Source organism: Myotis yumanensis, unplaced genomic scaffold (assembly GCF_028538775.1).
Source record: "Myotis yumanensis isolate MYYU_CA2020_CCGP unplaced genomic scaffold, mMyoYum1.0.hap1 SCAF_4, whole genome shotgun sequence".
In the NCBI taxonomy this organism is placed as follows: domain Eukaryota; kingdom Metazoa; phylum Chordata; class Mammalia; order Chiroptera; family Vespertilionidae; genus Myotis; species Myotis yumanensis.
The window spans coordinates 7367183-7392965 of NW_027223755.1; the positions used below are offsets into that span (position 1 = coordinate 7367183).

The following is a 25783-nucleotide window of genomic DNA, read 5'->3' on the forward strand; positions in this document are numbered from 1 at the left end:
CTCTATCCACTGAGCCAAACCGGTTTCGGCTATTAGCACATTTTTATGAAAAAAAATATGTCTCATGAAACAATATTTTCTAAAGCAAACAAAGTAGTAATAAATGTGGCACTGGTCTACATTTTTGCAAATCACTTTAAAGTGTGGCTTAGGCCCAGCCGATGCGGCTCAGTGGTTGAGCGTCAACCTATGAACCAGGAGGTCACAGTTCAATTCCTGGTCAGGGCATATTCCCAGGTTGCGGGTTTGAACCCCAGTGGCGGGGGCGGGGGGGCGTGCAGGAGGCAGACAATCAATGATTCTCTCTCATCACTGATGTTTCCATCTCACCCTTTCCCTTCCTCTTGGATATTAATAAGAATATATTTTTTAAAAACTAAAAATAAAGTAATTATAATCATCAGCCTATTTGGTTCATATAAGTAAAACTGCCTCAGTAAGATACAGAATGCTAACTACAACATAGTCACATGATATAAAACAAAGGCTGCCCTGCCTCTTCAGTTATTCTGTGTGAAGATGTGGCACCAAATTTTTGTTGGCAAGAATATCATCAATGAGCCTTATTTCCTCCATGAAGACACAGCTATCTATATATATAAAACCCTAATATGCAAATAGACCAAGCAGTGGAACAAGCAAACAACCGAACAACCGGTTGCTATGACGTGCACTACCACCAGGGGGCATGCGCAGAACATGGCAGGCATTGGCAGCAGAATGCAGAACATGGCGGGCGTCAACCATGGCAGGATGGTGGAGCAGGTGAGCAGGGGTGGCAGACCAAGGCAGGGCGCCAGTCGCTGTCATTGGGGCAAGCCTCTGGTGGTTATGGAAAATTCTTTGCTCCCGTGCACCACGGTCCCTCGTGGCACTCGCATCTGCTGCAGGTGCCAGCCCCGCTCACACCTGCTGCCAGCGCCCAGCGCCAGCCCTGATTGCTCAGCACCATCAGCGGGTGCGAGTGGTGGCTGCCAGCCCCAATCACCCCTGAGGGCTTCTCCACCTCCCCCTGCTCCTGAAGGGCAATCGGGGAAACAGCCGCCACTTGCACCGGCAGCTGGCGCCAGCGCCAATCACTCCGCGCTGTCAACGGGTGCACATGGGAGTGGCGCCAGCGGCAGTGGTGGGGGAGTGGGGCTGCCAGCAGAGAGAGTACCGGGACCTTGGCGGGAGGGGCTGGGCAAGGGCAAGGAAGATGGGCCAAAACCCGTCCCTGGGCTCAACGCAGCTTCACGGCCCACAGTTCCTTTCAAGGTGCACGAATTTGTGCACTGGGCCCCCAGTTGACTGATATTACAAGACTTAAGCAACTATATGATGTGTGGCTAAACAAGTTTATGCTAGTTGTATTTGCTGATAGCTTAGCACAGCTTTCCAAAAATGCCATTTGTTTTATTGTCATTAACAGAACCTAGTCCATTAAGAAAACATGCATCAAAGCAGAGCCTGTAATTACTAACTCACGAGATGTCTCTATTTTATACTCTACTTGATTTTACTACTATAATGACACCAGAAAAGTGTTATCAAGAGAAGGTAACTTTTCACTCACAGCACATTTTTAAAAGTAGCAACAAAGCTAACATTTTCATGAAGAGAAATTTTAAAAGTATTATCACATGAAAGGATAGTTTATAAGACAGAAATAGTTCTACAAAGTCATGTAAACTTACAAGATTTAGAAAGAGGTGATGGAAAGGGGCAGCCCATTATTCACACTTCCCTCAAAGTGCCTGTTAACCAGCCACCCTGACTTCCCCAACTCTGTCAATACGAAACTGAAAAGATAAGGAGACAATTCTTCCCAAAGTTGGGAATGGACTCAACAGGTTTATACAGCAGAAGTGAAAAGAAAGGATTCAGAAACAGAACACATATGAATTTGCCATGTAGGCACAGAAAGGTAGAAAAGAAATGGAAAGAATAATTTTAAAAAGAAAAATCACTTATTGTAACCATCTTTCAGAAAAAGAGTCAAACCAAAGAAACATTTTGATTTTAATTATGTTTTAAGAATTACAAGATCCACAATACAGAGATACAACTAAGTTCAATTCATCAGCTTTTACCGAACAATATTCTCCTCCACATACGACTCCGCCATACATGACCCTCAGGGCCAGCACACCACAGAGGACACACACACAGACTCGCTTAGTCACGCATGCGGTGGACTGGCTGTGCTGATGCCACCTTGCCTGACCTAGAAATCCCCAGAAGAAATTCTAACTGCCCCCTATCACATCCTCATTGGGGATGCCAGGACACTAGTATACCCTTCAATGTTTGGAGACATCCACATACTTCTTCAAAAATACATAAATAAATATTTTATAAAATGAATTGCTGTGACACTTAAGAGATGTACTGATGATATGAACAATGTCTTTATATGGATTTCAAGATAAACAAAGAAAATACTAAATAGCATCCTCTACTGTTTGTAGTCCACACATAGGAATTATTGTTCAGTACTGATGTTTATATAGGCAAAATAAATTACTGATTAACAACTGCAAAAAGTGTATAAATAAAGTAAAACATAAAAAATTTGGATTTTATCAAATTTTCCACCAATGTTTTTGAAGGTGTAAATATCTTGCCTTTGTTATATATGTCAATATACAGAGAGTCTCCAAAAAATGTATACACACTTTAACAGCTGATATCTCAATTTTGAAAATGAAATGTATTTTAATAAACACTGCCTTTGAAATTATTCATTCAAAGTATGTGTATATATATTTTTGCACCCTATATTACATACAAACAACATTCTGCATTAAAATTACATAAAATTCACACCAAGGTTAGTGTGACATTAAATTTTCTTAAAATTCCTAGATATATGAGGTGAAGTTTTATACTTATAGCTACTCATATGCAAACACATGATAAAAAAATGTATCTAAGTAAGATGAAAGTATTAAGAAAATTATAAATCAAACAAAGGCTATTCAAGCATAACAGGAATTTGAAAATTAACATGTACAAAAAATTAAAATGCACCATGCTTATTTGGCAGCATGGACAGTAAAAAAAACTCTGCCCAGAACCAGAAGGTAAGCAAGAAAAAGTCCTCTAGCAGCCAAAGATGGTAAGAATTAATGTGCTAAAAAAAAAAATGCATACATTCTACCATGCTTATTCCTTTTTCTTTTGCACTAATTCTCAAAGCTTGGACTGCCCTCCCCAGCCCAGGTCGACAGTTGATTAGAAGCACAAAACTGAGGAGAGAAAGTGAGGTACTTATCACCCCAACAACAGCAGCAAGAAGTAACAATTAACAGAAAAAGAAAAACAAAAAATAAAAGCAGCAGTCAAGAATTCAAAAAGATATACATATACTTACAAATGCCACGACATTCTGAGGCATATCATGCCACAAAGTAACAATTTATAAATTATAATACTGAATTATATTCAAAACACTTATGAATCACATAGGAAATTAATGTTGTACTTATTTAATTTACTTTTGTTAATCCTCACCTGAGGATATTTTTTCCATTGATTTTTAGAGAGTGGAAAGGGGGGGAAGAGGCAGACAGAGAAACATGAATGTGAGAGAGACACATTGACTGGCTGCCTCCTGCACGCACCCCGACCAGGGCCCAGGATCGAGCCTGCAACTGAGGCACATGCCCTTGACCGGAATCGAACCCAAGACCCTTCAATCCATGGGCCGATGCTCTATCCACCAAACCAAAACGGCTAGGGCTGAATGTTGTATTTTAAAGTGTCTCCCCAAAATACTTAAAATAGGGAAAAAAAAAAAACTCGGGAGTTATACAAAAGTTTACTTTTCAGGGATCCATTTTACAGGAACCATTGTTTCCTGGGGAATTTTATAACTGTATGTGCAGATGTTGTTGATTATAAAATCAAGTGAAATCTGAATAGCAGTCTTCACCAAAAGCCCATGGTGAGACCCAACACGCCCCACCCATGCTCTCAAACAGATGCTCATCAAACTGTGACTGAAATGCTCAGAAAAATAAAGACTGAAAACTATATGCAGCCTTAATCCAGTTTAAATGAATCCAAGACTACTGCTATGCATGAACACTAGCTATGCAAAAGGCTTTACACAATTAATTCCTATCACAATCTTGTGAATCAAGCGTTATCCCATTTCATAGGAATCTGAGACTTAGTGGTAAATGACAAGCTCAAAGTCATGCCTAGTGGTGGAGCAACCAAGTTCCTCTGGGTCTGTAAACTGCGCACAAAATATATTCTGTCATGACAAATTTGCCAACCATTTAGTTGCATAATTCATCTTTATAAGATGCAACCAAATACAAATATTTATAATCTACTGAACCCCACTATCCAAAGCATTTACTAGCGACAACCTTCATTTCCCAAAGGGTATTCCTGGGAATACCCCACACAGAGTGTAACAGGTATAACTGGCTGTGTGCAATAATGATAGAGATCATTGATCGGCTGCCTCCTGCATTCCCCATACTGGGGATCAAGTCCACACCCCAGGAATGTGCCCTGACTGGGAATCACACGGTGACCTCCTAGTTCATAGTCAATGCTCAACCACTGAGCCACACCAGCTGGGTGTGAATATATTTCTCAGGATGTTTAGTATATTTAGTCTTTGGCACTGTGACTCTCCAAGTTTAGGAGGTGGCTGAGTATAAGCTGATCTAATACGGCTTCAGGTAGGGCAACAGAATCCTTCCTCAGCAGGGTAGCTACAGCTCGATGAGACAGTGATGCAAGTTCACAGGGAGAGGAAGCACGCAGGAACTCCCAACAAGCCTCTGCTCAGAAATGGCATGCTGCCATCTTTCCACCTTCTGCTGGCTAGTCCAGATTCATGGGGTGGATAAAGAGACTCCAGCTCTTAATGGGAGTAGCTATAAAGTCACACTGCAAAGGGCATGGATACAAGGAAAGATGAAGAATTGTGGCCATTTTTGCCATGAGTCTGTCTTATCACCTAATTTTCAAATTTCCCCAATTGTCAGCCATAATAGCCTTCTGTTCTTCCTCTATCCTTTTACTTAATTCTTCACACTTATTACTACATAAAACCATATTGGTGTGTTAATGTAATCTGTACCTGTCTGCTCCAGCACTCACCTCCACTGGAAGGTAAGCCCCATGCAGGCAGGGCCTTGGATCACAGTGTACCTGGTACATAATGAGAACACTCTATCTGTTGACTGAACTAGGTATCTGGAATGGTTTCCCACAGCTTAGCACATTTCTAATTATTGCCTTCAGAGTCAACGGCCAAGAAAAAGTCAATCAAATGACCTGAATTTATTAGTGGCATATTTCTCTAACAGGTGTAAAGATTATGCATAATGGGGGTCTACGGTTAAGGCCCTCTGATTGTCACTATGGACAAAGGAAGCCCATTTCTATAGTGTAAACAGAAAGTGGAGCACATTTTCAAAGGTACAATAGACTAGTAAGTCAGTGATCTGGGCAGGGAACTAAAGAACTGCTCTTTCAAGGAATGGGATAAACTAAATTTTATACCCAGTAAAGTGATGTCATGCTTTAGTTTAGAACTTTACCCCAACTGTTGCTTAAAGGAGTAAATAAGTTTCTTTACAACCTATCCAAAGCCATTTAAATATTTGTTGTGGCTCACTGGCCTAGGAATATAACATTCGAAGTTTCTCAAATTTATCTGACCTTGGAATGCCTTTTTCGAACCACTAATTTACATATCCTGGAAGCCACTTTGGGGAAAGCTTCTGTAGAGCTCATAAAATTGTGAGATCCTTAAATAGTTCTGAAGACAAGAAATTGTTTTCAGTTGCTTTATTCGGCTTACGTTTTTAACCAGAATAGCCTGGATCCTCTGTGTTTTTTTTTAACAGTATGTTTGCTCTCTTCCAAGAGTAATACCAATTTACTTATTTTCTTACTTTACTACACTGTATAAAGTCTCTAAATAATTGTAGGCATTCCTGTCTTGTTTCTTATTTAAATGCAAGTAGCTTCAATAATCCAATATGTAATACAATATTTTAAATTTTGATAGTTTTCATCAGGATTCAGTAATTTCTTCTTAGTTCTATTTCACTTAGAACTTTTATTGGTAAAGACTACTAAATTTTATCAAATGTCAATTTTATCATATTATAAAATCAATCGATTTTTTGCCTTTCATTTGTTAAAAGATGAATTATATTGAAAATTTCTTGTTGGTAAAATTTCCTAATTGTTAAATATCCTTGAATTCCTAATATAAACCTTATTAATTTAGATTAACTGCTAAATTTGATTTTCTAATGCTGAAGTTTAGAATATCACTTTAAACGTACATAATTTATTTGGACAGATGATAAGATAAAGCTAAAAAGAAATGAAACTAGATACAGCAAGTCCTCAAATAACATCATTTTGTTCTAAGTTGTTTTCTTATAACATGAATGGGGGAGGGGATGACTTGCACTGACCCACTGTCTGTGTGGAGTTTGCACCATTTCCCCACATCTGCATGTGCTGTCTCCAGGGACTCATTTCCATCCACACCCCAAAGGTGTGCAGGTAAGGTAAGTGGCGTGTGACACCGGCCCAGTCTGAGTGAGTGTGGGTTGAGTGCGCCTGGTGATGGAAGGGAGTCCTGTTCAGGGTGGGTCCTGCCTTGCACCCTGAGCTGCTGATTGGCTCCAGCCACCCTCGACCCTGAACCGAAATAAGCAGATTAGAAAAGAATTCTTAATTGTTTTTATTAATCTTTCTTAAATGTGTGTATAGCTCACATTTATTTCAATATTTAATATTAGAAGGGTTTTGGGTCTTTATGTAGAAGTTTGGTGAAGTTTTTGTGACCAAAATATGGCATAAGAACTGAACTCTTTTTTTTTTTAAAGCAAGCTCATTGGTTTGTGTTTAGTTTTAAGATATTTTTATTTTTTATTTTTTTTTTAGTGATAGAGAGAGAGGAAGGGATAGTGATAGAGAGAAACATCGATGAGAGAGAAACATCATCCATCGGCTGCCTTCTGCATGCCCCCTACTGGAGATGGAGCCTGCAACTCAGGCATGTGCCCTGACCAGGAATCCAGCCAGTGACCTCTTGGTTCCTGGGTCGACACTCAACTGCTGAGTCCCACCGGCCAGGCTTGAACACTTGTTTATATCATTTAAGCTATGGTAAAATTTGTTTCATTATACTTCATTTTACTTAAAGTTGCAATTTCTAAAACCTTATCAAGGATATTAAGTAAAGACTTAATATAGTTCTATTTACCAAAAATTTTATTCAGAAATATTATCTTTTTTCAGTCATATTCTGTATAGATTCCCAAATTTTAGTTCCTTTTAGATTGTTAATTTTTAGATTGTGCTACAGAAGTAAAATTATGTCTTTTGTCTGTTATCTGAAAGATAAAGTCCAGAAAACAAAATATCTAAGAATATGAAGAGCAATTTTGAGAGTTAATGAGGCAAATGTTAAGTACCAGAGAGCAAAAGGCTAAAAAACAAAATAACCTAAGAACAAAAGTGTTCTTTTATATCTAAAATCTAAGAGTGTTTCACCTAAATAACACCATCTATGCTTTTTAATTTATAAGATTTTTTGTTGTGCATGAGTGGGGGGGCGGGGAGGTTGGGGGTTAATGGGAAATGAGGACACATTTTAATACCTTAACCAATAAAGAAATTAAAAAAAAAAAAAAAAACTCAATCTTAGATTTTTTTCCCTTAAATATAAAATGATGTTTTGAAGAAATTTTTTTCTCAAGTACTGAGAATCATGTAAAAATTATAGTATGTGGAACAAATATTTTGGGCAAAAGGGGGTAATTGCATGCTGAAATCATAACATTTTGGATATATTGCATTAAATAATATATATTACTAGAAAAAAAGATTTTTTGTTGTAATTTCTCTGGAATATTACAAATAGCACATTCTTATGAACTACTCTTAATACTAAAAGTGAATCATATAATATGACACTGCAGGGAAAAGCTACCCAAATATTCCCTGTAATATTCTTGAGTCTGAGGCCAACAGATATAATGGAAAAGAATCTTAATAACCATTTAATCAATTTTTTCAGTTATTACTGCCAAGAAACAATCATTTAAACAAGAAACATATTAGCAATTAGACTCAGATGAAAATCAGTCTTAACTATAAAAAGTAACAAATTAGCCCTAGCTGTTTTGGCTCAGTGGGCAGCCTGAAGGGTCCCAGGTACGATTCTGGTCAGGGTTTGTGTGGGAGGCAACCAATGAGATATTTCTCTCTCTCTGTCTCTCCCCCTCCCTTTCACTCTCTCTAAAAATCAATGGAAAAAAATATCCTCGGGTGAGGATTAACAAAACAAAAAAAGTAACAAATTATTAGTCACAATTTCAAAGTCATTTGAGTCCATTTAATAACATCCATCTGATCCATTGTACTCCATAATAAACTCTACTGGAATTTATACTAACTCTCATTTGCATAGTTTCAATATTTATTTAAACAAACCTTACACTGCCAGCTAAAGTCAAAGTAAGAGCAAGAATATATAAACATCAGGATTCCTAATACTCTGTCTCCTACTTTAGTGGCAAGATGGTTAGAATACAAATGTTAAAATATTAAAAGATATGAATGTATTAGATAAATTATCAACAATACTCACGCATCATTTGAGCAAGTCATAAATTCTCCCTTTATTTTGGGATGCCATGAGCCAGTATGAAGCATTGCTGTGTGACCCTTAAAAAAATAAAAAACAAAAAAAATTAATTAATTAAGGAAAAAAGATGTTTAACAAACATAAAAAATTATAAACCAACCAGAAACTGACATATGCTTAAACTTTTTAGTCCTCTCAAAAGCACACTATTTTAATAACAAACTGGCTGGGGAGACCAAGATGGCGGCGTAGGTAAACACCGGAGACCACTGCCGCAAACAACCATTTCAAAAATACAACTAAAAGACTGAACGGACATCACCCAGAACCACAGGAAGGCTGGCTGAAGAGAGACTCTACAACTAGAAGGAAAGAGAACAGCAAATCGAGGCTCAGAGGCGGCGCAGTGTGGAAAATACAAAGGTACCGAGGTGCGCGCGCAAAGCGGGCTGGTGGCTGAGGGCACGGTTGTCGTTTTCGGTCGGGAGTGAGTCTCAGACTCTGGGCTCCAGATCCGGGCGAGTCTCTAGGGACCCAGACTCAAACGGGAGAAGCGGGATTATCCGGCATCAGTTGGAACCTGAGGGCAGCTTTCTCTCCGAGGTTTGCAGCGGCTGCCGGGGTTCTGAGAAGCAGAGCCTCTGGGAACGGGACTGAGCGTGGCCATAACTGCTCCCTCCACCCGCCCTGTTGATCCCGCCCCGCCCAAAGCCTGCGCACAGCCATTTGCCGATCGCCTCAGGCAAAGGCTGGACTAGCACCTCCCCAGAAGGCAGACGTTTTCCACACAGCTGATTTCCACAGCCAGTCGACCTGGGGGTCAAATCCCTCTAGTGTTAACTACAACAATTAAGGCTTGGCTAGAACAAGACTGCGCACAGAGACCACAAGGGGGTGCACCAAGAAAGCATAAAAGATGCGGAGACAAAAAAACATGACAGAAATGGAGGATATGGAGCTAAGAATCGCAATTTTGAGGGCTTGCCATAAATTTGTGCAGAGCCTCACGAAAACTAATGAGACCCTCGATGCTACGATAAAGAAATTAGAAAGTAAGCATACACGGACTGAAATAAAGAATATTATACCCAATAGCAGACCAGAGGAGTACAATAATCAAACAAAAGATTCGACAAAAAACACCCAATTGGAAAAGCAAAATGAAAAAAGAATCCGAAAGTGTGAAGATAGTGTAAGGAGCCTCAGGGACAGTTTTAAGCGGTCTAATATCAGAGTCATTGGAGTCCCAGAAGATGAGAGACAGCAAGATATTGAAAACCTATTTCAAGAAATAATGGCAGAAAACTTCCCCCACCTGGTGAAAGAAATGGACTTACAGGTCCAAGAAGCGCAGAGAACCCCAAACAAAAGGAATCCAAAGAGGACCACACCAAGACACATCATCATTAAAATGCCAAGAGCAAAAGACAAAGAGAAAATCTTAAAAGCAGCAAGAGAAAGAGGCTCAATTACCTACAAGGGAATACCCATACGACTGTCAGCTGATTTCTCAACAGAAACTTTGCAGGCCAGAAGGGAATGGCAAGAAATATTCAAAGTGCTGAATACCAAGAACCTACAACCAAGATTACTTTATCCAGCAAAGCTATCATTCAGAATTGAAGGTCAGATAAAGAGCTTCACAGATAAGGAAAAGCTAAAGGAGTTCATCACCGCCAAACCAGTATTATATGAAATGCTGAAAGGTATCCTTTAAGAAGAGGAAGAAGAAGAAAAAGGTAAAGATACAAATTATGAACAACAAACATGCATCTATCAACAAATGAATCTAAGAATCAAGTGAATAAATAACCTGATGTACAGAATGAACTGGTGATTATAATAGAATCAGGGACATCGAAAGGGAATAGACTGACTATTCTTGGGGGAAAAAGGGGTGTGGGAGATGCGGGAAGTGACTGGACAAAAATCATGCACCTATGGATGAACACAGTGGGTGGGGAGTGAGGGTGGAGGGTGGGGTGGGAGCTGGAAGGAGGGGAGTTATGGGGGGAAAAAGAGGAACAAATGTAATAATCTGAACAATAAAGATTTAATTTAAAAAAAAAAAAATAACAAACTGATATTTTCTCAATTTTATTTCAAAATATATGTTGTTTATTTCACTTTGTTTATTTTCACTTTGTTTAATTCACTGTGTAACACCCTCGTCCCCACCCCACCAAACCCCAGCTGCCCAGGAATTAGCACAGTGCTTACATATAGGTGCTTAATAAGGAAGAAAACCGAGGGGAAATAACAGCCTTTTTAGGAAAGAAAGAGAAATAAAATAGGCCCTTCTTTAAAGATTCTTTTCTCAATGGAAAAGAATTAAAAGGAATACAAATTATTTTCAAATAATCAAGGCAAAAGCAAGAGGTTGGCGGTAAAAAACTCAATGCTTCTTAAAAGTGTGTCAATGGGGTAAAAAAAATCCATACTTCTTAAAAGTGTCAACAATCTTGGTTCTATAATAATATGGAAGAATATATATGTGAGGAACAGAAAAAATCTTTAAAATCATTAAGGAAGATTCGTCTTACTAAGTATAGAGTAAAATATAGAAACACTTTAATTAAAACAATATGATGTTGGTATAAGACTGACATCGACACCATACCAACCACAGAGTACCTATCAAACTTAAACACACACTCCCCTCCTAGGTAGCAGTCAGTTAGAGTGGTCACATACAAAGGTTCAGATGGGACGGAAGAGAACCTGATATATTTTTTAATATATTTTTTATTGATTTCAGAGAGGAAGGGAGAGGGAGAAAGAGATTGAAACATAAGAGAGAATCATCGATCGGCTTCCTCCTACACACACCACACTGGGGATTGAACCCACAACCCGGGCATGTGCCCCTGACTGGACTTGAACCCGGGACCCTTCAGTCCACAGGCCGACGCTCTATCCACTGAGCCAAACCAGCGAGGGCGAACCTAATATTTTTTACTGTAATAATGGTAAGGTCTCTTATTCTGAAAGGGTAAAAAATAAAGCTCTATGCCAAAATCGGTTTGGCTCAGTGGATAGAGCATCGGCCTGGGGACTGAAGGGCCCTGGGTTCGATTCCATCAAGGGCATATGTCCAGGTTGTGAGCTCGATCCCCAGTAGGGGGCGTGCAAGAGGCAGCCAATCAATGATTCTCTCTCATCACTGATGTAGGTTAAAATGAAAAAATCTAAAAGACTATGAATGCTGTTTCTTGTTTGTAAAGACAGAAGCATGACAAAGGCGACGGGAATGTTAAGTACCCTTGTGTTAAAACAGTGACCAAGATTAGTCATAACAAAAATGAAGTTCAACTAAGGATTCTTAAATGGATCTAAACAGAATCAGTACCATGGCTAACATTAGTGGAAAAAATTTTAAAGTAACACCTATTAAAGAACAGGCAGTGATTCAAACACTTTTTCATCAAGTGAAACTGGTTCAGCTGCTATGGAAAACAGTATGGAGGCTCCTCAAAAATTAAGACTAGAGTTACCATATGACTCAGCAACCCCACTCCTGGGTATCTAGTTTTTCTTTCTCTTTTATCTGAACACAGGCCCTCCTGCGGGGGGTAAAAAAAATCCCTTCCTTTATTTAGCATCCTTAACTGGAAACAGCCTAGAAGAAAGAATTAAGCATCTATCTGTTTCTCATAATAGGCTATACTTTTACTGATCCATGACTAATATTGACTTCCTCTGCGCGCACGCGCGCACACGCACACACACACACACACACACATACACACACATACGTGTGCTGATCTGTACTAAACTGTCCAGACTCTTGTGGTTGCCCCTATGACAAAAGCTGCAAAAACAGGTGCCCTGCCCTAGTCAGTTTGGCTAAGTGGATAGGGCAGGGGTGGGCAAACTTTTTGACTCAAGGGCCACAATGGGTTCTTAAACTGGACCGGAGGGCCTGAACAAAAGCGTGGATGGAGTGTTTGTGTGAACTAATATAAATTCAAAGTAAACATCATTACTTAAAAGGGTACGGTCTTTTTTTTTTAGTTTTATTCATTTCAAATGGGCCATAGTTTGCCCACCGCTGGGATAGAGCATCGGCCTGTAGACTAGGGTCCCAAATTCAATTCCAGTCAAGGGCACATACCTCGGTTGACAACTCTCACATCGATGTTTCTCTCTCTCTGTATCTCCCCATCCCTTCTACTCTTTCTAAAAAAAAAAAAAAATCAATGGAAAAATATCCTCAGGTGAGGATTAACAAAAATAAAAAATATATTTTTAAAAAAATAAAAAAAACAGGTGCCCTGCTGCAATACCATTTACAGTCAATGAATGAAGTAAGGCTCTGGGAGCCACAAAATACACATGCCCATGTCTCTGGAATGATAAGCCAACTAACAGCAGCTCCTATGAAGAGAAGAAATGTAGTAGGGAATGTACTGCTGCTAGAGAAATGGATTTCTCCATTGCTAGTGAGAGTGGGTTGAATTTTCTAAGACTCACATGGGAGAGCTAAATGGTTTTTATTGGTGTTGAATTACATTTCTCGGGATGCAAAGTCCCACTGTCCTTAACCCAGTCCTGGAAAAGGTGCAGCTGAGGCTCCAGCAGAGCCAAAAGTCAGGCCAGTGTCCAGAGTTTCTGTTCCATGGTGGAGCAGGGCCTGATGCAGTCTCAGGCTAGATTTAGTCCAGCGGTCCTTTGTGTGGGTCCCACATGGCTGTGAGCCACGTGGGCCAATGCAGGGGAGCACACCCCCTGCAACAGGAGTCCCAGGAGCGCAGCAAGCAGGAGAGGCAAGAGAGCCAGCAACTTCTTTGTTCAGGAGTTTAAATGTTAAATCTTCCCATGCTGCAGTGGCCACTGACTTGTTCCCAGGTGTGACTGACAAATGAGCATCTTCCCATGCACCCAGACCTTACTGGGCATGCACTGATTGCCCCGTCCCTTCCCGCAGCGATCTGCAGGGAACAGGCTTAAAGAGTGTTAACTGCAGCTTCCTAGCAAAGCCATATAAATGGCATGCCTGTATTATCTAGTCTGCCCTTTACTCCTTACCTGTTTTTTAATAACCAGGTTATTATAATGGTATCAATACTATGAGCTTTGATCCAAAAGTTCTTCTTAACCAGAGTCCATTTACAGGCTTTCAGGAATCACCAAACCTCTTGAAATTGTCAATAAAAATGTTATGTGAATACACCTTGCTGGAGAAAATGTTCAGTTTTAATTTGCAAGTTGGCAAACTTTTTCTCCAACAGTCCAGACAGTAAGTATTTTAGGCTTTGCTGGCCACATGTTCTCCCACTGCACCACTCAACTCAATGATTGTAGCACAATAGCAGACACAGACAATCCTATATAATAAAAGCCTAATATACAAATCGACCAAAAAGTTTGCCCACCCCTGCTCTAGACATTCCATTTACTACAACCTATCTTCAAGTTCTTTAACTTTCCTTATTTTCAATATCCTAAACTTCAACCTCTCTCTCAGCAAAAACCTGAATGTTCTTTTGCTGTACCTACAATGTACAACTTTTATTCTGAAATAATTTCCTCCTCCCCATCATGTATTCCATTCAAATACCCAAGCTCCTAAATAAGACTCAAGAATATCATACAAATATGCAGAATGACTGTCCCTACAAGTCTACATTCTATACCCCTAAATGCTCCCACACTTCTTCTAGTAATTTTTCTTGCACAACCATCAGTGGCTATTCTAAGTCTTTTGTATCCTATTAAAGGCCTCATCACAGCATCTGCAAACACAAAGGTAGGAAGTGACCCTGCCAGGAGATGGTGACACCATCAACCTCCTATCTAAGGCTCACCATCTCTAAACATAACTTCATGTGTGCCCAGTCTGTTCCCTCCATCCCCTCCTCACACTCAAAGCTAACTCTTGCTCTTGGGCTTGATCACAATCACTGCCACCTCTCAGGAACTTCCATTTTTACTTAGTATGGGTGTTTATTTTTTGTTTGTTTTTGCATAACTGTATTAATTTTCTATTGCTGTGCAACAAATTACCATAAACTTTGGAGTTTAAAACACCTACAATTTATTAGCAAACGGTTTTTTAGGTCTGAAGTCTTAACACAACATGGTTGGGTTCTCTGCTCAGGGTCTCACGGGCTGAAGTCGGGATGTCAGGGGTGCATTCCTTTCTGGAGGCTCTGGGAAGAATTTGATCCCAAGCTCACTCAGGTTTCTGGCAGAATTCAAGGTCTTGTGGTTGTGGAACTAAGATGCCTATTTCCTTGCTCTCTGACTGCTGAGAGCTGCTCTCAGCATCTAGAAGCTGTGTGCCTTTCGTGTCGCATGGATTCCTCCATCTTCAAAACCAGCAAAAGACAATCTCCTGTTGAATCTGAATTAGACAAAAGCCATGCCCCCAAATCTCTGCAAAACAACCCCTTCTTTATCTGTAGCTCCTGCTGAAATGGGTAAGGAGTAATACCCATTCTTACAGGTCACCTAGCTTGCTTAATATCTATGAGGCACACGCTTAATTTCTAGAAAGAACCTTTAGTGTTACTGAATGCTCTAATGTTTATCTTTCTGAGGTTTTAGCAAAAGGTTATATATACAGGACACCCTTGGCTTTTTCTCTCTCCCCACTTGCAGAAGCAGTTTCTTCATTTTAACAATCGTTGCCATCTATATAGGCTCAAAATTAACTAAATCATCTAGTCCTGGCTACCTTTTAACAAGACTTCTTTCAATTTATCTTTCTTCTCTCATAGTTTATTACAAGCAGCAAAAAGAAACCAGGTAGTACCTTCAGCATTTTGCCTGGAAATCTCCTAACCTATTTTTCCAATTTCATCATCCAATTCTGTTTTCATCATCAAAGCCAGCAACAGAGAAAATCCCTCCAGTCAAATTCCTCCCATACTTTGAATATCTTTTGCTAGGAACAGCCAATCCCTTTTTAAATATATATATATACTAGAAGCCCCGTGCACAAAATTTTGTGCACTGGCAGGGGAGGCGGGTCCCTCAGCCCAACCTGTGCCCTCTCACAGTCTGGGACCCCTCGGGAGATAACCACCTCCTGGCTTAGGCCCACTCCCCTGGTGGCAGATGGCATGCCCAATCCCGCAGTGTCTGCCCCGTCTCCCCCGGTCGCAGATGGCAGGCCAGGATCCCGCGCTGAGACAGGCGGCTGCTCAGATCATGCTGCCGCCTGCCCCACCCGCCCTGCCCTGCACACAGCAGGCCAGGATCTCGCACTGGGGCGGCCAGCGGCTGGGGATCGTGATGCTGCCAGCCCCAGGCAGGGCAGCGCAGCGGGATCTGCCTGCAATATGCAAATTAGCCGCCATATTTGTTGGCGGTTAATTTGCATAACACGCTGATTAACCAATGGGAGGCATAGCGAAGATACAGTCAATTACCATGTTTGTCTATTATTAGATTAAATTAGAGGCCCGGTGCACGACATTCATGAACTGGGAGGCGAGAGGTCCCTCAGCCCGGCCTGCACCCTTGCAGTCCGGGACCCCTCAGGAGGTGTCCACCTGCTGACTTGGGCCCACCCCCGACAGGGAACAGGCCTAAGCCGGCAGTCGGACATCCCCCGAGGGGTCCTTAGCGCTGCTACAGAGGCGGGAGAGGCTCCCGCCACTGCTGCTGCACTTGCCAGCCATGAGCCCAGCTTCTGGCTGAGCGGCACGCCCCCTGTGGGAGTACACTGACCACCAGGGCAGCTCCTGCATTGAGCATCTGCCCCCTGGTGGTCAGTGCTCGTCATAGCAACCGGTCGTTCCACTGATCGGTCAATTTGCACATTAGCCTTTTATTATATAGGATTTTTTTTTTTATTTCAGAGAGGAAGGAAGAGGAAGAGATAGAAACATCAATGATGTGAGAGAATCATTGATTGACTGCCTTCTGCACACCCCACACTGGGGACTGAGCCTGCACACTGGGCTTGTACCCTGACCAGGAATCAAACCATGATATCCTGGTTCATAGGTCAATGCTCAACCACTGAACCACACCAGCAAGCCGAGCGCCAATCCCTTTTAAAGGCTCACCTAATTAGGGTGGATCCACTGAGGATAATCCTCCTTTTTTAAAGTCAGCTGTACCATACATATACCCTAATCACAGGGGTACTTCATCATACTCAGGTCCACATCCTCACTGAAGGGGAGGGGTAGGGAATCTTAGGGGTTATTCTGAATTCTGTCTACGACAAGGATTATGGGTGCAGCAATTCTGAAGCTACTTTCTGTGTAGCATACCACTGAACAAATTAGTAAATACAATGATGATGTTGAAGGACAAGTTTCTCACTGTTGGAGAAGTGAAATACAAATATGGAATTGTTTAATGCTAGGAAGCTGGATTAGAATTTGATGTATCAGTGTGAACTTATAATTTTTCGTATATTCTGTTTATTTTCATTCATTGGTTGGTTTACTTCCCCACTCCAGCGCTGTCTTCTGAAAGAGTCTAGAGGCAAGGACACCTCAGCAGCAATGATCATACCTAGTGCCCAGATCTTGATTTATAAATAGAATTCCCAGTTAAAAGGAGCCATGAATCACTAGAAGAATGGGTAACATCAAAGCAGGAAAAGTACAAAATGAGCCTGGAACATTTTGTTGTGCCAGAATGTAGAAAGTACCCCCAAAATGATGGGGATATGTCAAAAGAACAGAAACTGGTGTGAGGAAGATTCTATTAGACAAAAGATCTGTAAATATTCAGAAAGTGGAAAGAAACATAATGTTCTTCAAATCACTGCACTGTTTAGAGTTTGTATCTGTGATTAAAACTGCTTAAATAAACAAAAATATACCTAGACTCACAGTTTAAAATATTTTACTCTTAGGAAACAGTATTTACTATTTACAGGATATGGCTAATAAATTTCATCTACAAATACAAGGGCAATTTTTTAGAGTGGCTGGATATTGGAATAACTACATGTACTATTCAAATATAAATAAAGCATTTTAAACCATTTCTCTCCAACATTCCTTCTAAAGCTCTGACTTTCTATACCTTAAGTACACTCCTGGAGAAATGTCCCTCTAAAACGGCAGGAGAGCCAGTCCTCTTCCACTTCAGTCATGCAGTCATGCACCACTTACCAATGGAGAGACATTGTGAGCAATGGCTGTCTGGTGATTTCACCATTGTGTGAACATCATAGAGAGCACTTCCACAAGCATAGACGGTACAGCCTACTCCTCGCCTAGCTATATGGTCTAGCCCAGTGGTCGGCAAACCGCGCTTTGCGAGCCACATGCGGCTCTTTGGCCCCGTGGCATGGGCCACAAGTTTCAATCACACTGTACGTGCGCGCCCGCAATGTGGTATTTTGTGAAAGAGCCACGCTCCAGGGGCCAGTTTGCCAACCACTGGTCTAGCCTAATGCTCCTAGGCCTCAACCCTGTACAGCACGTGACTGTACTGAATACTGTAGCCAATTCTAACACAATTGCATGTGTTTGTATATCTAAACATAGAAATAGTACAGTAAAAATACAGTATAAGAGATAAAAGATGGTAGACCTATATTGGGCACTCACCATGAATGGAGCTTACAGGACTGAAAGTTGTTCTGGGTGAGTCTGCGAGTGAGTGGTGAGTGAATGTGAAGGCCTAGGGCAGTGGTTGGCAAACTCATTAGTCAACAGAGCCAAATATCAACAGTACAACGACTGAAATTTCTTTTAAGAGCCAAATTTTTTAAACTTAAACTATATGTTTAAGTTTAGGTACATTGTTATTAACTTAATTAGGGTACTCCTAAGGCTTAGGAAGAACCACACTCAAGGGGCCAAAGAGCCGCATGTGGCTCGCGAGCCGCAGTTTGCTGACCACGGACCTAGGGCATTAGTAGACCTTACTACAGACTGTATAAACACTGCACACTTAGGCTAGACTACATTTATAAAACACAAGATTAATTCAAGCATAAGAGAAAATGACTCAATCAAGAGCCACAGTAAGCATGAGATGTAGGAGGCCCCTACCAGCATAAAACAGACTCTTTTATAGCAAACTTTTTTTATAAGTAAAAAAAAGTACACTTTAACCCTTTGAGTGCCAACCAATATCCTAGGAACTATGCTAAAATTGCCAAGGCATTTTTGCTGATTTTACAGCAGTTTAGGAAAAAAATTATGAATCGCAAGTAAATAAAGTTACATATTCAAAAACTTAAGGAAACAAACCTTTACTACATTGACATATTTAGCAATATCATCATCCTAATAAAAGAGAAACATGGTAATTAGCCATACGACTGCTACCCTTCCCATTGGCTAATCAGGGAGATATGCAAATTAACTGCCAGCCAAGATGGCGGCCGGCAGCCAGGCAGCTTAAAGCTAATAGGAGGCTTGCTTGCTTCAGTGACGGAGGACTCCAACGTTCCCCGCCTGCGCTGCCGGCCTCTGAGCTTGCAGTTTGAAACATTGTAACAAATATAGAAGCTAAAGAAAACCCCAGTAACCTGTTTTCAGTCATCCAGGATCTCAAAGCTGGAGTCGCAACAAAGTTTCAAATACAGAAGGTAAACAAAGGCCAGAAACCTGCTTTCAGCAGCCGAGCCTCAGAGAGAAAGCCGGCTCTCAGCTCCAGTGACAGCCATAGAAGGTAAATAAATGCCAGAATAAAAAAAAAAAGAAAAAAAGGAGAGGTTTGGAGCTTCAGTCGCCCGCCAGCCTGAAAACAGCCCTCAGCCCCTCCTCACCCAGACTGGCCAGGCACCCCAGTGGGGACCCCTACCCTGAAGCAACAAGATGGCGGCTAATTTGCATACTGAAGGCAGGCGGCAGCAGGCAAGGCTGTCTGCGGTCTGGGACCCGGATCTGTGACCCTGCCAGGCGGGGGCAGTGCTTGAGGCTGTCCGCGGTCCCAGGACCCAGATCTGTGACCCTGATGGGAGGGGCAGTGTTTGAGGCTGTCTGCGGTCTGGGACCTGGATCCATGTCCTCGAAGGTGGGGCGGCAGTGCTTGAGGCTGTCCGTGGTCCCAGGACCCAGATCTGTGACCCTGCCAGACGGGGGGCACCGCGGGAGGCTGTCTGCAGTCCAGGACTTGGATCTGTGACCCTGCCAGGCGGGGGGCAGCGCCTGAGGCTGTCCACTGTCCCAGGACCCAGATCCGTGACCCTGCCGGGCGGGGGGCAGTGCTTGAGGCTGTCCGCAGTTCCAGGACCCAGATCTGTGACCCTGATGAGAGGGGCAGTGCTTGAGGCTGTCTGCGGTCTGGGACCTGGATCCATGTCCTTGCAGGTGGGGCGGCGGTGCTTGAGGCTGTCCGTGGTCCCGGGACCCGGATCCGTGACCTGGTGGGCAGGGGGGCAGCACAGGAGGCTGTCTGCAGTCTGGGACCCGAATCTGTGACCCTGCCGGGTGGGGGTCAGTGCTTGAGGCTGTCCACGGGACCAAGACACGGATCTGTGACCCTGCCGGGCGGGGGGCAGCCCTTGAGGCTGTGCACGGTCCTGGGACTCGGATCTGTGACCCTTCACGGCAGGGAGGCAGCCATGTGCGCCCAGGAGTGACTGCGCAAGATCCGCCTCCTGGCCCAGAAGGTGCAGGATCGCAGGGACAGCAACCATGGCGGGCCAGACTGACGTCCTCCTGGCCGCACCATGGGGGTTTGCGGATCTGCAAAGCCAGAGGCCTCCGGTGTGCACATACCCCCCTGGCGTGCGAACATCCCCCAGCACACTGTCACCCTCTCATGCCTGCAACAGTTGCAAACCAAGGCGTGTACAAGTTTCCCCCGCCTCTCCACCACAATTCCATCAATCCGGCATGCCTAACACCCCCACAGGATGTGCACACATCCCCTCTGACACGCTCACGTCCTTTGGAGAGTGTCTGGGTGTTCTGGGTGCTGAGAGTGGGCGCCTGTGAGATGACAGTGAGAGGGCGGAGTGGTGATGCCCTGTTCCCACGGAGGGCAGTGCAGCTACGAGATCACCTCTGGGGAGTTAATGCAGGTGCTGAGGCAGGAGCAGGTGCAGACAGACACACCTGGTGGGCACGGGCGGCCCTCTCTGAGGTGCCTTCGGTCAGCGTTCAAGATCAAGAGCCCAGAGGCAGAGAGCAATTTCGTCCTCTCAGTGAAACAGTGGGATAGTCGGGGCAACTGTAGAGGAGGAATGTGCACTTTGGGTGCCAGCACCCATGAGTGAAGGCTGCCCTGACTGAGCCTTGCTTGCTTGGGGCCTAGAGCACTCCTGCCAGGCAACGGGTGACAGGACGTGCTTTTCCGAATTAATGAGAGAAAATGTTGATTCTCCTGCTGCCCACGAAGGTGGAAAGTGAAGTGGGGAGACATGTGGGGTATGAGCGAGGTTCCCTGTCTGGGGGTTCCAAATCTGACTAGAGATATACAGGGTGTCCCCCCAAAATGTATACACACTTTGAATACCTACTAATTCCAATGATTTTAAGCATAAGAAAGGAACAACAATGGAGCTGTTATCTGATAAAGTGTGGGCACAAACAGATAGTTGGACATTCCCTGAGGGGTCTCAGATTGGAGAGGGTGAAGGCCAGACTGAGGGGCCCCTTCTCCCCCCCCACCCCAGTGCACGAATTTCATGCACCAGGCTACTAGTATATATATAAAAGGCTAAGTGACCAGCCAACCGGCAGGTAGGTATGACGCATACTGACCACCAGGGGGTAGACGCTCAATGCAGGAGCTGCCGAGCGACTGCACCTTTGCAGAGTGCCCTCTCCCACTCCTGGACCCCTTGGTTTTGGCCCACGAAGATGGAAAGTGAAGTGAGGAGACATGTGGGGAATGAGCAAAGTTCCCTGTCTGGGGGTTCGAAATCTGCTGTTGGTTTCTTTCACCACTGACTAGAGATATACAGGGTGTCCCACCAAAATGTATACACACTTTGAATACCTACTAATTCCAATGGTTTTAAGCATAAGAAAGGAACAACAATGGAGCTGTTATCTGTTAAAAGTGTGGGCACAAACAGGTAGTTGGACATTCCCTGAGGGGTCTCAGATTGGAGAGGGTGAAGACCAGACTGAGGGGCCCCTTCTCCCCCCACCCCCAACCCCAGTGCACGAATTTCGTGCACCAGGCTACTAGTCACTAATAAAAGTAGACTTAGAACTGGACACCATTTCGAAACTTTGATAGCGCTCCCGGCACTTTTGGTTAAAGACAGGAGGAGCGCAATCGTGCTCCCCAGCACTCAAGGGGTTAAAATAATGATTAAAAGTATAGTATAGTAAACACAGAAACCAATGACACAGTTGTTTGGTATCATCATCAATGATGCATTATCATTATGTACTGTACAGAATCACATGTGCTTACTTTTCTATGACTGGCAGCACATTAGTTTACACCAGCACCTCCGCAAGCACATGAGCCATGTGCTGCCCTAGTGTTACAACTGTGACATCACTATCACTGGTGATAGGAATTTTTCAGCTTCATTATAATCTTATTAGAGGCCCAGTGCACAGATTTGTGCACCGGTGGGGTTCCCTCAGCCTGGTGCATGAATCAAGATGGGCTGTACATGCCCTGGAGCCCTCCCGTGGTCCCTCCCAGGCCGATTGGGACTGGGTGAGACGGGTGGGCCCCTGCAGGGATTGGGCTGAAACTGGCAGTCCGACATCCCCCAAGGGGTCCCAAATTTCAAGAGGGCGCAGACCAGGCCGAGGGAGCCCACCGGTGCACAATCCATGCACCAGGCCTCTAGTATGCATATAAGACCTTTGGTTTATCTCTTTCCACCCTCCCTCCATCCCCCTTCCCCCTTCCCTCTGAGATTCATCAGTCTGTTCCATGTTTCCATGCCTGTACATTGAGCATCTGCCCCCTGGTGGTCAGTGTGCATCATAGCTACCGGTCGAACGGTCGCTTAGGCTTTTATATATATAGATGGGACCACCCTCGTACATGCAGTCCTTGACTGAAATGTCAGTAAGTGGCGCCTGACTATAATTAAGAAATAAATAGCGCACAATTGTTTTGATGTTGAAAAGGGTTGAAGACAATCCATGGCAAATGCATTTAACGACATCAACTGAGTTGAACTGACAGAATAAAGGAGATTAGAAGACTATTATCATGGGCATTCACTTACTAATAATTTACCAAAACTTTGTGAATTTAACTTAACACTGATTTGTTCCAGAGTTTTGAGGGATAGAAGCTAAATAATCACACTTTGTGAGCTCTAGGCCAAAGAGCCCCATCTGAATCTCAAAGTATGTGCTTAAGAATTCAAAATAATAAAGGAAAACACTCTGATTGGAAGTAAATACCAAAATCCTAGTTTAGAATAAGTGAGTTGTAATGTCAATATTGCTGCAGTTACTTGTAAAGCAAGCTTTTTAATGGCTTAAAGGTTGATGCCTGCTTATCCCTGTCATATGCTCCTAATCACCTAAGCCTGAATAACTAATGTCCCATTCCCAGATAAAATAACTTTTACCTTATCTTATTTATTTTATTTTTCATAAAATTATTTTTAAAATAATATTTTAAAGAAGCAGCAAAACCTGATTTTCAAAGGATATCTTACGGAGAATTACAACACATCAACACGTAACAGGCACAAAATGGGCACTTCTGTGGCTGAAGTAAGGCCCTGCCCCTCACTGCCATTCCAGGCCTCTCTTCACCCACAGCAGCAACTGTACCGCAGTAACTACACTTAAAAAATACATATATGTACATACACACACACACACAATTTAAAGATTAGAGATACAAATTTAACAAGATAACAATTTGACAATATAATTAGAAAGGCCTGTTTATATTTGAAGTACGTAATATTTTATCATAACAGATCAGATATATTTAATTATTTCCCTTAATAACCTATTCACTGAATTTTCCAGTATAGCAACAAGTCACTAATTATTCTTGGAATCAGAAAAGAGGTTAAAAAGTTAAGAAAAAAAGTGCCCCTGAAATCTACTACTTTCAAATAATTCTTGCATTTCCAAAACCCATCACACAAGCAAAAGACTACAAGATATCAGTAAGCCCTAGACGGTTTGGCTCAGTGGATAGAGCGTTGGCCTGCAGACCAAAGGGTCTGGGTTCAATTCCATTCAAGGGCATGAACCTTGATTGTAGGCTCCTCCCTGGCCCAGGCCCTGGTCAGGGCTTGTGCAGGAGGCAACTGAGTGATGTGTTTTTCTCACATTGATATTTCTCTGTCTTTCCCTCTCTCTTCTACTCTCCCTAAAAATCAATGGAAAAATATCCTCAGGTGAAGATTAACAACAACAAAAAGATATCAGTAACATTTCCTAGAGAAGTAAACAATCAATTATATTTGCTGCTGGGAAATAAAAAGACTAAATATTAACCATGATTTTGAAATCAAAATGGAGATAATATTAGGCAGAAGTTATAGTATAGTAAACAAACTGTTTTATATATTGATAATTAATAGTATTTTAATTTCCTATATTTCTACCTAGATTTGTTTATCCATCCTTATCCTACTTTCCTTATTATCTTACTATATGTACTATGTTTATAAGTCTGAGATTTTGGAAAAAGCCAGACACAGACCCAATAAGATTCCTTTCTTTTTGACATTTTCTTGGCTAAAACCTAAATCAGTAAAGCCTTAGTCTCTTTGTAAATTATGAAACCATGACTGCAATCGTTAAGAAGAGCTTAGAGGCCCGGCCATGGTGGCTCAGTGGTTGAGCATCGACCTGTGAACCAGAAGGTCATGGTTCGATTCCCGGTCAGAGTACATACCCAGGTTGTGGCTTGATCCCTGATCATGCAGGAGGCAGCCAATCAATGGTTCTCTATCTATCTATCTATCTATCTATCTGTCCTTTTCTCTTCCTCTCTGAAATCAATAAAAATACATTTAAAAAGAAAAGAAGAAGAGCTTAGAGGCTGGCAAAAACTTCTCTCCCTCACACTTTTTATTTTTTATTGAATTATTTGGGTCTTCCTCACACATTTTTTTTTAAAAAGTATCTATCATAAGCACAAATTAATAAAAAAATAAATTAAATGGGAGTTTTTATCATTTCCATTTCCACAACCGTTGTTTAATAAAGTTTTGGATTCCCTGAAGTTTCAAGTAAAACAGATAAAAACAGAACTATTTGAGTTTAAGACAATGAGAGTGATCTGAAAACCCACTAGCTTTATTTCCTTACCACCATGACCCTCAAAATAACATCTTTGGTGGAATCCCTAGGGCAATGATTTTAAAGGGAGGGGAATGAGAAACTATAGTGAAATGCTTAGAAACAAAAATAATATTCAAACCACCATCCTGTATAATAAAAAACCAACCATAAGCGTAACGACTGGAACGAACACTCGACCAGTCACCATGAGGTGCATTGACCACCTTTCGGTACCTCCCCTCCCTCCCCCCACCTCGGCCCGCAAACTCGGATGGCAGCATGGCGAACAGGGAACCACGGCAAACCAAGATGAGTGGCAGAATGGCTGACCTCTTGGTCCCTCCCCCAGCCCGCAGGCTCCAGGGAACCGGAGCCATGCTGCAACCAGATTGGCCTCTTGGTCCCTCCCCTGGCCCGCAGGCTCTGGGGAACCAGAGCCATGCTGCGATCAGGAACCATGGCAAACCGGGGGTTGGCGGAGGGGTGGGACTGGGTGCTGGCAAGTGGGCAGAAGATGGCCCTGATCACAGGCTAGGCCTAGGGACCATACCTGCGTACGATTTCGTGCACTGGGCCTCTAGTCTACACTAATAAAAGAGAAACATGGTAATTAGCGTACGACCGCTACCCTTTTCATTGGCTAATCAGTGAGTATATGCAAATTAACTGTCAGCCAAGATGGCGGCCGGCAGCCAGGCACTGAAGCGAGCATGAGGCTTGCTTGCTGAGGACTCCAACGTTCCCCGCTTCACTTGCCAGCCTCTCAACTGCAACTCTAAGAAACTATGTACTATGTTGCAAATAAGGAGCTAAACAAAACACCAGAAACCAGCCAGACTGAAATCCAGCCGGACCGAAACATTGTATCGATGTTTTCAGCAGCGAGGCCTCAGAGCTAAAGCTGGCCCAGAATAAAAAAAAAAAAAGAAAAGAAAACAAGGAGCAGTTGGAAGCTTTAGTCACTCGCTTCCGGAAAACAGCCCTCAGCCCCTCACCCAGACTGGCCAGGCACCCCAGTGGGGACCCCCACCCTAATCCAGGACACCCTTCA

General features: G+C 42.7%; 1 protein-coding gene across 1 annotated transcript in view; it reads right to left on the reverse strand.

Moving 5' to 3' along the window:
- WDR70 (WD repeat domain 70) overlaps positions 1-25783 on the reverse strand; it is a 197018-nt gene that overhangs the window by 121736 nt on the left and 49499 nt on the right. Inside the window, exon 9 of the mRNA XM_070411814.1 lies at positions 8627-8703. Coding sequence (XP_070267915.1) covers positions 8627-8703 — 77 coding nt within the window. The remainder of the gene's footprint in view (positions 1-8626; positions 8704-25783) is intronic.